This window comes from Aethalodelphis obliquidens, unplaced genomic scaffold (assembly GCF_003676395.1).
Source record: "Aethalodelphis obliquidens isolate GAN/ISIS:26980383/991018 unplaced genomic scaffold, ASM367639v1 scaffold46, whole genome shotgun sequence".
Classification (NCBI taxonomy): domain Eukaryota; kingdom Metazoa; phylum Chordata; class Mammalia; order Artiodactyla; family Delphinidae; genus Aethalodelphis; species Aethalodelphis obliquidens.
Window position 1 is genome coordinate 4,990,338 of NW_020837990.1, and position 12,834 is coordinate 5,003,171.

General features: G+C 57.4%; 1 protein-coding gene across 1 annotated transcript in view; it reads left to right on the plus strand.

Moving 5' to 3' along the window:
• Positions 1 to 7,346, plus strand: part of NECTIN1 (nectin cell adhesion molecule 1) — a 90,533-nt gene extending 83,187 nt beyond the window's left edge. Inside the window, exons 6-8 of the mRNA XM_027082044.1 lie at positions 5,198 to 5,345; positions 6,634 to 6,709; positions 7,209 to 7,346. Of these exons, the coding sequence (XP_026937845.1) occupies positions 5,198 to 5,345; positions 6,634 to 6,709; positions 7,209 to 7,346 (362 nt within the window). The remainder of the gene's footprint in view (positions 1 to 5,197; positions 5,346 to 6,633; positions 6,710 to 7,208) is intronic.
• Positions 7,347 to 12,834: the final 5,488 nt, after the last annotated feature.

Here is a 12,834-nt window from a genome sequence, read left to right on the forward strand (position 1 = left end):
ATCATCACCACCAACATCATCACCACCATCAACATCATCATCACCAACATCATCACCACCATCAACATCATCATCACCAACATCATCACCACTGTCAATATGCATTTATGGAGTAGCTAACAACAAAAATAGCAGCCATTTATTACATATTGACTATGTGCCAGGCACAGTGCTAAACACTTTCCATAATTCATGTGTGCTGCAGACAGATGACATGGAAGTCAGAGGTGAGGGGGAAACGAGGGCAGGGCTGCAGAGCCCAGAGCCCCCAGTCTCCATCCAGAGGGGCCAAAGAAGGTGACTGCAAACTGACCTCCACCTGAGTGCAGAACCAGAGAAAATTCTGTGGTCAAAGGCTTTCTTCACTAATACTAACCCACCAGGGCAGATGCAAAGCTGAAGGGCAACCCAGCCCAGGGCAGGGGGAATGACCAGGAGCCCACCTCAGGGAAGAGGGAGGCAGGGTCTCCCAGCAGCTCCTAAGGTCAGCCTCTTTGGCCTGTAGCCCAAGGCAAGGAGAAGGCAGAGACCTGGCTGAGTCTGAGTCGTGCTGGCCAGGTAGTCGTGCTGGTTGCATCGGGCTGAGGAAAGGGCTCTGTGACTCTGACTCACTCAGTTCCAGGCCTCTGAGTGGGCTCCCTCACCACCTGGGTCACAAGAAAGCACATGAAAGGGTACTCCTCTGTATGGACTGAGCAGGGGAGGAGAGGGATGTATCCCCTCTTGGGCAAGGAGAGAGGATATTCCCACAATCCCCCATTGTGATGGTGCAGCAGCCACCCCACTTGGAGTCATGGGAAGAAAGCATTGAAATGAGAGAGAGACAGGGAGACAGGGAGCTGGAGCAAGCTGAACACAAGGACTCGAGTCCTGGCTGCCAACCTCTGGCCAGCAGGAAGGAGCCACTCCCGCATCCCTGGGCTGGAGAAACGGCCAGAGGGACTCGGACCCGGTGGGTGGGCGGGCCCTTGGCAGTGAAATCAGCCCCACCCCCAGCCAATCCTACCTACCAGCATCCGCGCCGAGTCCAGACACCCAGCTTCCTCTGAGCTCCTGGTCCCCCAGAAACACCTCTTCGGCCTGTGCCACAGAAGGCGAGCAGACGGCGGACCGACCCAGGACAGCTTCGTGGGCAGGAGGGCCAAGTGCTCCCCAAGGAGCCCTGGAAGGTCAGCCCACAGGAGAGCCCGGGTCAGTCCAGCTCCTGAGAAAGCAGTATCTCTGTCCCCAGGCAGGGGCAGCAGGAGAGAGGGGTTACATTACCTATGGATAAAACCTAACCTCTGAGCCAGGTCCACTCCCTACACACCTCTCCCCAGATTCATGCCCTGTCTATCCTCTTTTGTACCCAATTTCCAAGACATAGCCAATGCTTGGAATTTCCCTTATACACCCCACACATCTCACACACGTGTCCCTGCAAAACTCCTTATCCTGCCTACAATGTTCTCCATTTATTCTCCTGGAGAACTCCTATTATGCTTTCAAAACCCTGTTCAGAAGGGCCCTCATCTGTGAAGCCAAGAACTCCCAAAACTAATCACTCTCTTCCCTACACCTGTCCTGGACCTTGGACAGACTTCTCTTGGGGCATGAATCATAAAATAGAGTGTTTGTATACATGTCAGATTTCCCCATTAGCCGGGGGTAGAACCCCCAGCAGCTGGCACAGTGCATGGCAAATGGAAGGTGCTGGGATGTGTTTATGGAACTGAGCGGGGGACAACAGGTAGGCAAGTGAGCAGGCTGTGAAGCAGGATGTCTGGGTCCACTGTCCATCACTGAGCAAAGGCTGGGACTCAGGACCAACGAGGTATGGCTGAGAAGGGGGGTGGTAGGGAGAAGCAGACTGAGACTGTTGGACCCTTGTGTGGGACCTAAAGCTCCTCCCACCCCCACCATGGGGCCTCAGGGCAGCGGGCTGGTCTGGTTCCAGGAAGAGCCAAGAAGCCCCTGACCGTCACTGGCCTGCAGCCCCCTTGACAAAACCCAGGTCTGTGTTTACTTCCCAACTGGGGGTTTCAGTTTCTCAGTCTGAGGGACCCAAAAACCAGGCACGCTGTCCCCAAGTGACAGGTGAGAGCACTGAGGCATAGGGGATATCACTGGTGTGACCCCAGAGACAGGTAAGAAGGAGTTGGTTGGGGGCCATCCTTGAAGCCTGAGCCAGAGCAGATGCAGACTGCATCTGGGACGCAAAGCGACCAGCCCCTGCTGACAGAGTAGGGAAAAAAGGGACTTCAGAAGTCGACCTGGATCCAATTCCAGCTGTGAAGTTCCTGGCTGTGGGACTCCAGACAACTAACTTAACCTCTCTGAGCCTTTTTAGTAGAACAAAGCCATGTGACCAACCTCAGCCCAGCACCCAGCCTGGCTCACAGCAGATGCTCCCGGGAGGCCCCTTGCCCCCCTCTCCCTCACAGAGATTCCCAGCTCTCCCAGGCCCTATGCTCCAGCCCTGGCCAGCCCCGCTGCCTGCAGGTGACTGGTCCTGCCCTAAAGCCTGTGGAGCTGGGGAACGGATTTGTCCCGGTGTAACCAGAGAGTGCCTGGGGGCTCAGTTCCAGGGCTCCAGCTGGGGTCAGAGCCAGGCCCCCACCTCACAGCTGTCAGGGGGAGGAGGCCCGGAGACAAAGCAACTGGGAGTGAGGGGATAGGTAGGGCTGTGTCTGGTAAGGGAGAGGGGGTGGCAGTTCCATGCATGTGAGGGACCAGGACTGCTAAGAAGACGCCGTGGCCTGATTGGGGAATGTTACGCAGATGCAGGTTCCAGGGCCGCTCAGCCACTGACAAGCTGGGTGACCCTGGGCGAAGCGCTTAACCTCTCTGAACCTCATTTTGCTCACTGGGAATAGCATTATCTAATTTTGCAGGCTTGATATGAGGATCTAACCCCAAATCAGCCAAGGCGCCGGGCAGCGCCTGACATGTTGGAGACTTCAGAATGATTCTCCTCTTTGCCTTCCCCTTTTCTCTTCCCCATCTCTCATTTTCCCTCCACTAGTATTTCTTCCACCAGGGTGGGCCCTCCATGTGGAGCAGGCAGGGCCCAGGGCCTCCAAGGGAATTTGCACTTATATTTTGAGAGGGACATGGAGAGAGGGCAATTTGAGGGAACAAAATCAGAGTTATCCGCTCTGGCCCTGGCACCTTTGAGGCCCTGCCCGCAGTATCCCACCCTTTTTGGCCCTTGCTTTCTCTAATGACCACGTTAGTGCCTTTACAAACTCATTTGCGTATATTAGTGTTTGCACTGTAAGCATGCTATAAGGCCCCTTAGAAGGACGGCTGCCTCCCTGTCTTGCTGAAGTGGCCCCAGAGTCACTGAGGGGGTGATGCGTGAGAGAGCGTGGGAGAGGGCACCCGGGAGCAGGGAGCTGAGGGAAAGGGCTGACGCGAAGCTGTCTCTCCCTCCCGCCTGGATCCCACATAGGGCTGGCCCACCCAGCTGAGCTGGCTATGGCAGGAGAAAAACGTGAACTTCAGGAGCCAGGCAGGGTATGTGCACTTATGCATCTCTGCTGCTCAGGGTCAGAATAGTGCCTTGGAATACAGTAGATCCTCAATAAATGCTTGCTAAACCAAAGGAGAGGCAGAGTCAGAGGCTGCAGGAGTGGATAAAGAAGAGGGGCCGGAAGGAGATGATGGTGGGTGCTAAGAAGCTAAGGTTTAGAGAAAAGAGGACAAAGTTTGTTTAATTGATTGCAGTATCCCAGCCCGAGAGGTCTGTGAAAGGAGAGGAGAGATGGGGGAGGGTAAGGGTCCATGGAGGAGTCTGAGGTTCCTAAGTCCCTGTGATACACACACGCAGACACTGCCCTCCCAGCGGGACCATAGCCCACCAGCTGTGGATGGATAGGTGCTGGGCCCAGAGGCTTTGCAAAGAGTCCTCCTTCCAGTCACGGTCAGGAGTCCGGCCAGAGGGGCTGCAGATTCACTGGGAGCCGATCTGTTACGGAGGACCCTGCCAGACACCCCCTCCTTCAGGGCATTGGAATGGAGCAGAGAGACAGAGACAGAGAGAGGCAGGTGCTCGTCAACCCTGCTCTAGGAAATTGCCTCCGTGATGTTTATTGCAAACTGCAATTTAGCATCTCTATTCAGGAGCTCTCCTGTTTAATTACGTGTAATACGGTGTGGGGAGGAAGGAGGGAAGGGAGTGCATATGATTTTCTCCTCAGTCCCTTCCTCCCTGGGTGTTGGGAAGGTCAGAGGTGAGAAACGGAGCCCAGCAGAGGGAGGGAAGGGAAAGTCCTGGCGTCATCCACGCTTCCCATTCCAAGCCTGGGCTGGCAGGGCTGGCCAGAAAACAGCACGTGCCCCTGGCCACACGTTCAGTTCCAACAGCTCTGGTGTCCTTGTCTTCAGGGACCTCCCCCAGTGGCCGCCCTCAGGCTGAGAAATCATTCGACAAAACTTCACAACTTCCCAGGCCCTTTTCTTTCCAAGGCCCAGAGACACTGGGTGATTTGCCCAGGTCATCAGAGAGCAAGCTGAGAGGGATTGCCAACTACCCCAGCCCCACTTCCCACCCGTGGAGCCAGGGCTCCCGGGGCAACGCCCCGGCGGGTCCAGACAGCTGGGCGGGAGGCTTAGTCCCCTCCCCTTAGACTCCAGCCCTATGTGTTTTTCAGCTTCTCAGGTACTGGACAGACTAGGTTTCCCCCAAGGATCCCCATTCACCCTCAAGCTCCCATCTTCCCCTCCCCAGATCCTCACACTTTCTCCGGAGCTGGGAGGGCAAAGCACCAATTAGTTCATTTGCCTGTTTAATTGGGTAGGAAGGGGAAGGAAATTAAACTCCTCAACAGAGATCTTCCCTGCAGGGCCAGAGATGGAATGAGGGTGTGGGGACCCCCACCCCTGAGCACCTCTGAGCCTGGCCTGTGTTCCCCAGCCCCCATTCCCACCTCCGTGCCCCAGGTCCCAAGATCAGAGCAGAGGCTGGGATTACAGGGCCCTGGGGAGCCAGCATATGAGGTCTGTCCTGCCCTAACTGGGACAGCCCCCCCAGAACTGGAGCATGATGGGGGAGGGGAGCTGCAGGTGAAGGGGTTAGGGCAGGACACCGCCTCAGCCTCTGATTCTTACTTTTTGCCCACCTCTCTGACTCCAAAAGTTTTCTTTCTCTCCCTCTCTTCTCTCTATGTCTCCCTGTCCTACTCTCTCATTCTCTGCCTTGGTCTCTTGGTTCCAGAAAAACCCCTCCCCCAGGGGGGCCCAGGAAGTATGGCCAGGTTCCTGGGGTGCACCGTGGCCGTGGTCCTCATCCTCAGTGTGGCTCTTACTGTCTTCTTTCTGTATCACCGGCAGGAGAAGAGCAGGCTGGAGGTGGACGGGGGCGGGTGAGTGCAAACCAGCCCATCCTCTGTCCCCCCAAACCTCCCCCACCCCACCCGCTGCCCACCCCCATGGGCTCCTGCTGAAGCACTCGGACTTGTAAGGGACTCAGGGCTACCCCGCCCCCCAAGGCCCTGTCTCCTCCTCCTGCCGCCTGAGAGGTGGGAGGGAGACCCTAACCCTCCTGCGGTAGAGCTGAAGCCTTCGGAGAGCTCGCTGCGCACAGGCACCTCCCCACGTCTACGCTGCTTACGAAGATGCATTTTATCCTCTCAGCAGCTCTGAGAAGTACGTGTGCGATTATAATCCACGGTTTACGGTGAGGAAACTGAGGCATAGAGGTGAAATGCCTCACACAAGCTCACCTTCTCCCAGCTGGACCAGGGTGAGCTGAGTGGCCAGCAGGAACTCGCCTCTGACACCAAGTTCAATGAGGCACCAAAAACCTCCATCATTGTGAGAAATAATACTCTAATGCAATATTTTAAAAATATCCAAATGAGGGCTTCCCTGGTGGCGCAGTGGTTGAGAGTCCGCCTGCCAATGCAGGGGACGCGGGTTCGTGCCCCGGTCCGGGAAGATCCCACATGCGGCGGAGCGGCTGGGCCCGTGAGCCATGGCCGCTGATCCTGCGCGTCTGGAGCCTGTGCTCTGCAATGGGAGAGGCCACAACAGTGAGAGGCCCACGTACCGCAAAAAAAAAAAAAAAATCCAAATGAATGCCCAAAATACACAATGAACAAAATATCAACACTTTAAATAAAGACAGGATCAGTAATACTGATTTTTCTTTTTGCCTCAGGCTCTGATATGGCTTGGCGTGGCCCTATTACGTACCTTGTCTTTACTTAAAATGTTGATATTTTGTTCGTCATGGATTTTTGCATTCATTTTGGTTTTTTAAATATTGCATTAAAACATTCTTTATCGCGATGACTGAGACTTACAGCACACCCATAGGCTTTGCATCTGATGCCTCAGTCCCCTCGCCTTGGTCCCGGCCCCCGCTGAGGGCCCATGTGGATTTCCCACTGTCCTTCAAGCTAGGACACCTGACTTACTTGGCTCTGGGCCCAGGCTGGAGGGAGGGACAGGTTGGGAAGATGGGCGAGCCTTTCTCAGCTTCCATCCCACTACGCTGAGTAACCATCTCCCAATCTCTGGCCGCTCAGGAGGCCACCTGGGCCTCCTGAGCCCGGGGCCATCCTTGCGAGGGGGCCTCCGGGACCAGTAACTGTCAGGTGGCCTGACTGGGGCAGAGACCCCCATGTGAGCCTCATTCTGTTCCCCCAGGACTACCCTGCCCTTCGCCCAGAAGCTGGAGCCTTCTCCCAACAGGCAGAGCCACCTTGCACCTGAGGACATCCAGGTGGGCCTGGGTGGCTCGAGTGAGGGAGGGGGTTGAAAAAATGGGCTCAGGGCAGGGGCCCAACCTGAAGGCAGAGCCCTCCCAACTCCATGAACTCCTGGACAGTCCCAAGTGCACCACTAGCCCTGGCCAGTTCCAACAAGGCCAGCTCCAGGCTAGAGACCGTGGTCAGGGCTTTCCCCTCCTCTACCCTGAGAAATGACACACTAGGACCATTCCTACCCAGGCCCCCCACCACCACCCCGAGGGGAACCTCTTTTTCCACCTCTCAGATCATTCATTTAAAAATAACCATTGATGCGTGGCCCCGGGCTGGTCAGAGAGAGCCTGCAAAGCCAACGGCTCAGGCTGCCCTGTGCCGCCCAGATGCCACCAAAGTGGTGAATGCAGGATGGGGGCGCGTGGGAACCTAGGAGGGGAATCCACGTCCCTCCTGGAGGGCTGCCTGGAGCAGGCCCGTGCAAGAGTCCGTGCAGCCGCTCAGCCCCTTCTCTTCCAGATCCTTTGCCTGGAGCCTGGGAAGCAGCATCCCCAGCAGGAAGAGGAAGAACTGCAGAAGCTGCCTGCCCAGCCCCCCTACTATGGTCTGGGGACCTCCCCTCCCTACTGCCCCTTGGTAAGGACCTCTGAACCTTGAGGATGCTGTCCCCAACCCAGCTCCACCCGGCCTGGCCACAAGCCCAGCTGCCTGAGAGAGCAGGGGGTCAGAGGAGGCTGAGGAGACTGGACAGGGAGGGCACAGGACAGCCCCCCGCTGGGGGGGGGGAGGCCCCTCCTTGTTGCACCACCACAGGCACCGTGACGACCAGGGCAGGAGGGTGGGGTTTCCAGCGAGGGCAGAGCCCCAACCTGATGTGCAGCTCTCCCTCCCCCAGCCCCACCCCCTGGTTCGGTACCCTGCACCCCAGTCCCTGGACCTGCCAACGACCACCAGAAAGCCAGCCCCAGCCCTTCCTCATGGTCCCACTCCCAGCTGCTCGGAGGGCCGGCGTCCACTTGAATGGCTGCCACCTCTGCCCAGAGCCCACTCCTTTCAGCGGACTTGGGGCCAGGGCAGTACCCATACAGTGCCAGTCCAGAGACCCAGGCCAGACCGCCTGGGCCCAAAGATAACACGTTCTCTCCTGGCACTAGGGGGAGAGCCAGGTCATGGTCTCCACAGCTTTGCCATCCTCCCTCTCAGTTGGAGGTGCCAAAGTGAGCCCGTCCTGAGATGCCGAATCCTGCCCCCAGGGAGGTAGCTATCCCAGGGTGCCAAGCCCAGAGGACCCACCCAGCGCCCCCTTATGATTCTACGCAGGTGGTAAGAAGACTACCAGCCGTTTGTAATTCCTCAATCAACCTCGAGGCTGGGAGGTGAGTTAGAACTCACAGTGGACACAAAGTCCATTCTTCACACAGCGGCTGGACAACCCCTTCCTGTGTGAGGGTGCCCACACCCCCGTGTCCCCGGCTGTACTGCCTGGCCCTGCCGGTTCCAGCAAAGGGAGTCTAGTGACAGTTCTGAGCACGGACTGCGTGCCAGACACTTTGCTGAGACTTTTCAAACACGACTCTGTTTAGCCTTCACAGCAATCAGTGTGATAAATCCTATTATTGCCCCCATTTTATAGATGAGGAAACTGAGGCTCAGTGAAGTGACGAGGTTTGCCCAAGGTCATCCAGCAAGTAATTGTGGAAAGCATCGTTCAAACCCCTGGTCCTCTGGCTCCCAAGTCCAGGCCCTACCACACAGCAGCCACGGTGATGGCCACACCTGTGGGGAGCTTACCTGGAGAGGCTTGAAGAACCTCAGAGTGGGCGCCAGCCCGGGCAGAGCCCTCCAAGGCCCCAGGCTTCCTGCGCACAGCAGAACGCCCAGCTCTGCTGCCTGGCTGCCCCTCAGCTCTAGGGGCCTTGAGAGCCGCAAGGTGGCCCTGAGAGCTTGGGTTTAGAGTCCTGAGTGGAAGATCGGGTGTCACTTTGGGCCACACAACCAGCACCTGGCAGGGTGGAATCTCCCACCTGGAGAGCCTCATCTTACCCACCCCTGCCTCAGGACAGTGAGAAAACACTTTATCCCCAGGCCTGAAAGTGGGTAAGGTAGGAGGGAGTGCGGAGACCCCAATGTTTCCAGAAAAGAGAAAGTTATTCCCCCTCAGGATTCTCCAAATCAGCCTTCCCCTTCCTCAGCGCAGCCCCGAGTTAGGAGTCAGTAACCTTGTCAGAGCCCTGGGTGAAAGGAGAAAGCGGGGGAGAGGAGAAAAAAACAGGAAAGGGCGGGCAGGGGACCTGAGGCCTGGGGGAGAGGGAAGATGATGGAAGGGAGTGATTTGGAAAGTCATGGAAGACTCCAGCGGGATCTCCTGAGGAGTGGGCCCAGGCTCGGCATAAAAATCGCCGTGATGTAATGGGACAGCTGCAGCTGGCCCTAATCCCCGCTAACGACTTCTCAGCCCTGCTCTCTGACTGCTGCCCCCTCCGCCTGGCATGCACAGCCCTCCCTGGGGGCACGGCGGGAACCAGGCCAAGCCTGGCAGCTCCAGCTCCAGGACAGCCCCCGCCCACCACCATGACCCCTCCTCCCCCTCTTCTCTTTCATACAAGCCCCAGACCCCAGCACATGGCTCTGACCCTGTCCTCTCCCTGATAGCCTTGCCTCCCCAGGTTCTGCCATATTGGATTGACAGAAACCCCAAATGAGTTGAAGCATTCGAGACACAAGACGACTACTTGGGACGAAGAGCAGAGTGGGCTAGTGTCCACCACCTCGCCACGGGCAGGAGGGGCTAGGTGACGGGCACACTCTGTGTCCTACACCCAGAGGCCACGGGATTAGGGCATCAAGGTGGATGGACACTTGGGAGAATGGCCTGTGGGGTGGTGTACGCAGGTCAACTCCGGCATCCTGGGGAGGCGCTGGTGTTGTTGCCAAGAGGAGTGTAATTCCTTTTGGCTTACAGAGCAATTGCCGGGCCAGGAGAGGATTTATCCCCGGCGCTCGGGTTTGTTGGCAGTGCAGCTTGTAGACAAGTCACATTATTGATGATGTCATCAATTCTCCTTCCCAGCAAGTAGTGAGAGGGAGCCAGGCAGATAGCATGCGCCATTCACCGAGGCAGAGCTCTGGAGGGGAGGCTGCAGGGGTCTGGGGGGCCAGCAACCAGAGGCTCGTCCCAGCCCAGTGGCCCCAGCCTGGGTGGCCCAGGCCCCATGCTTCCCACACACGCCAGGGCACTAAACAAGGTGTGACCCTCCCCTCAATTTCTGTCGAGGTTTCTGGGCTAAGAGTCCGCTCAGGTGGCAGGTACAATTTGAAGAGCTGGCTGGCTCAGGACTAGATCTCAGGGAGGACTTCCAGAGTCTCCAAAGTAGATGTCTCGCAGTGGTGGGAGGAAGAAGCACTGCCTTACCTTTAAGGAGAGGGGCTTTCATCTCCTCAGTCTTGTGAGGATGGATAGCCCAGGCTAGAAGCAGAAGACCGGAGGCAACAACATTTGGAGGGATGGAGTTCTGAAGCTTTTGTGTTGGTTCAGGTCCCCCAAGAAGGAATCAGACACACAGAGTCATTGGGGGGGACACCGGTGAAGGATCAAGGAGGGAGGAGAAGTAGACGGGGAGGGGGGAAGGAAGGAAGGTTGAGTAGGAAGAGTCTCGAACGGCCACACGCTCTACAGAAGCTCTGGGCAGGCCACAGAGAGCCCTCTAGCCACAGCTGCCATTAGAGGAGCCCCGCATCCCGCAGGGATGAGCTGCACAATGTCCCCATCACATTCGGTCATTGGTGGGAGCAGGCTGGGGAAGTGTGGGTGCAGCAGAAATGCTGAGGTGGATCCAGAGGGGTGGCAGCTCGCTGCTCACAGCAGAAATCTAAGTCGTGTGTGTCCACAGCTGCCACGGGTCACCCTGGCACCCCGGGGATCTCCACCTCCATGATTCCGGGGCCTCTCTTCCTGAGGGTGTAGCCCCTATTGCTCCAGTAGATCTCAGGGCCACAACTGTGCACATCCTCTCCTTCCCGAAACCGTTCTAAATTCCCCTCGCTCAGCTGTCACCTGCCTTCATTCCTGAGGCGTCTGACGACACCCTTCGCAGGCCAGGGCTGTTGCATGTGTCCGTTCACAGCTAAGGCAGAAGAGGCCCAAGTCATCATCCATGCCTGTCACATAGCCCTCCCCGCCTCATGTGTGACAGCAGGCTGACCTCCTCCTGCCCGTCAGGGCCAGTTACACCTGCCAAGATGTGACTCCTTGCCTGCTGGCCTGGAACACGAGGAGTCCAAGTGTGCCCAGCAGAGCCCAGAGGGGCAGGGATGGGAAGCACACCATCCCCACACTGGGTCACTGGGAGTGATGGTGAGTGGGGTCACACCTATCTTCATCCCTTGTATTCTTCCTGCTCGGGCCACAGCGCCATGTAGAGGCCTTCCAGAGTATTGCCACCGAGCTGGCATTTCAGCAGGCATTGGGAGCTACGGCGGGGCTGCCGCGTGATGGAGCCTAGGGTGGTCGACAGTGATCCTCTAGCATCCTGTGCGGCCAGACTGAGGAATTAAATGGAGATAAGACAGGGACCCCCATCCCTGCGTTCTTTAGGGCTCTACGACGACACCGATCTCTCCCCGACCTCGGGTACTATATCACTTTTGATTGACTCTCTTGGCGGGGGGGGGGGGGGGGGGGGCAGTCGCAGAGGTCTCCACTTGGCCCTTGGCCCGCAGACCATGGGCTTAGTGTGGTGTCAGCATGTCAATTCCACTTCTGCACTGGGGAATGCCGTATCCCAGCAGTGAATTTGCCCTGTTCTCTGCGGTCCTTGCCAGGTTGTTGAATCCCATATCCTGAGAAAGTGTCCTGCAGGTCAATGCAGTCTCGCTTATCCCCCCAAATCCCACCCAGCAATGCTCGCCTGGCTTCTGCTGGAACGTGCTAGAAGTGTGTGCCACTCCTTGCTCCTTGGGTGTAATCTCTCCTCCCTCATCAGGTCCCGCTGTCCCCAGCTTAGTTATTAGCCTGGCAGCCAGGAACACAGGTAGGGGCAGCTCTCAAGGGGGGCACCTCTAGCCCTGCCGGGCAAGCCTGGAATGGTGTTAGCCCTTACAGGGGAAGGCTGGGCACCTCCACGTGCTCTGAGGGACATATCCTCCGGCAGCGTGGGGGGCTTCTATCCATTTATCCTCAACGCAGTTTCAGAGCTGCAGATTTTTCCAGCCGGAGCTCGCACTTAGCATAACAAAGCCGGCGTGCCCAAGCGTCTCTGGGGCCCTGTGATTCCCGCTCTCAAATCCTACATCTGCTCCGCCGCTGCGTCCACTGCTCCACAGCAGGAGGAGACGGGGCCTCTGTGGAAGCTACCTGAGAGGGTCTCTAGCTCTCACATTGAGTCTTTAACGGTCAATGGCCCTCAGTTTCTCATGAGCCCTCTGTAAGTGCCAACGTCACTAAATAATAACCAGCCAACTCTGCCGCCCCTCCGGCGTCACTTCCCGGGCATCTCAACGCCTGATTCACTGTGCCTGAGAGAGCGTCCCCTCCACCATGATGTCCTCCCAGGCCCCCGCTGGTGGAAGCTTCACCACTGGGCTGCCACACTGTGCCAGGGACTCTCCGGGCCCTCCTTTCCACTCAAGGTGGGGCCTCCTTGCTGCAAGGCAGTGAGTGAGCAAGGCCCAAATCTCCACTTTCCCTTTTGCATCTATTTTCTCAGACCACTCCTGGTACCACTTTTGATCACCCGAGGCCTCCAAGAAGAGACAGCAAGACAAGATTTGATGTACAAGAGCTTCCTTGGGGGAAACACCTGTGACAGATAAAGGGGAGGGGACAGGAGAAGGCGGGGCAGGCTTCTGACCTCCACACAGGTCTGGCCCTGAGAAAGGAGAGGGGAAGGAAGGAGGGGCCTCAGACTTCAGCTCAGCTCTGGGAAGCTTGCCCCGGGCCAAAGGGGAGTCCTCAGGCCAGCCTCAGAAGAGTCCTGCCCTTCAGGAATGGGTCTCCACTAGGACAGCCATGCTTGGTCACTGGAGGGAGGAGCCAGGGGACATGAGGCCTCTGCAAATGCCATGGTGGATCCAGCCAGGCGGCAGCTGGGTTGTTGTTCAGCCACGCTCCCCACGGCAGATCTGAGCGCTGCGTGTCCATGGCTGC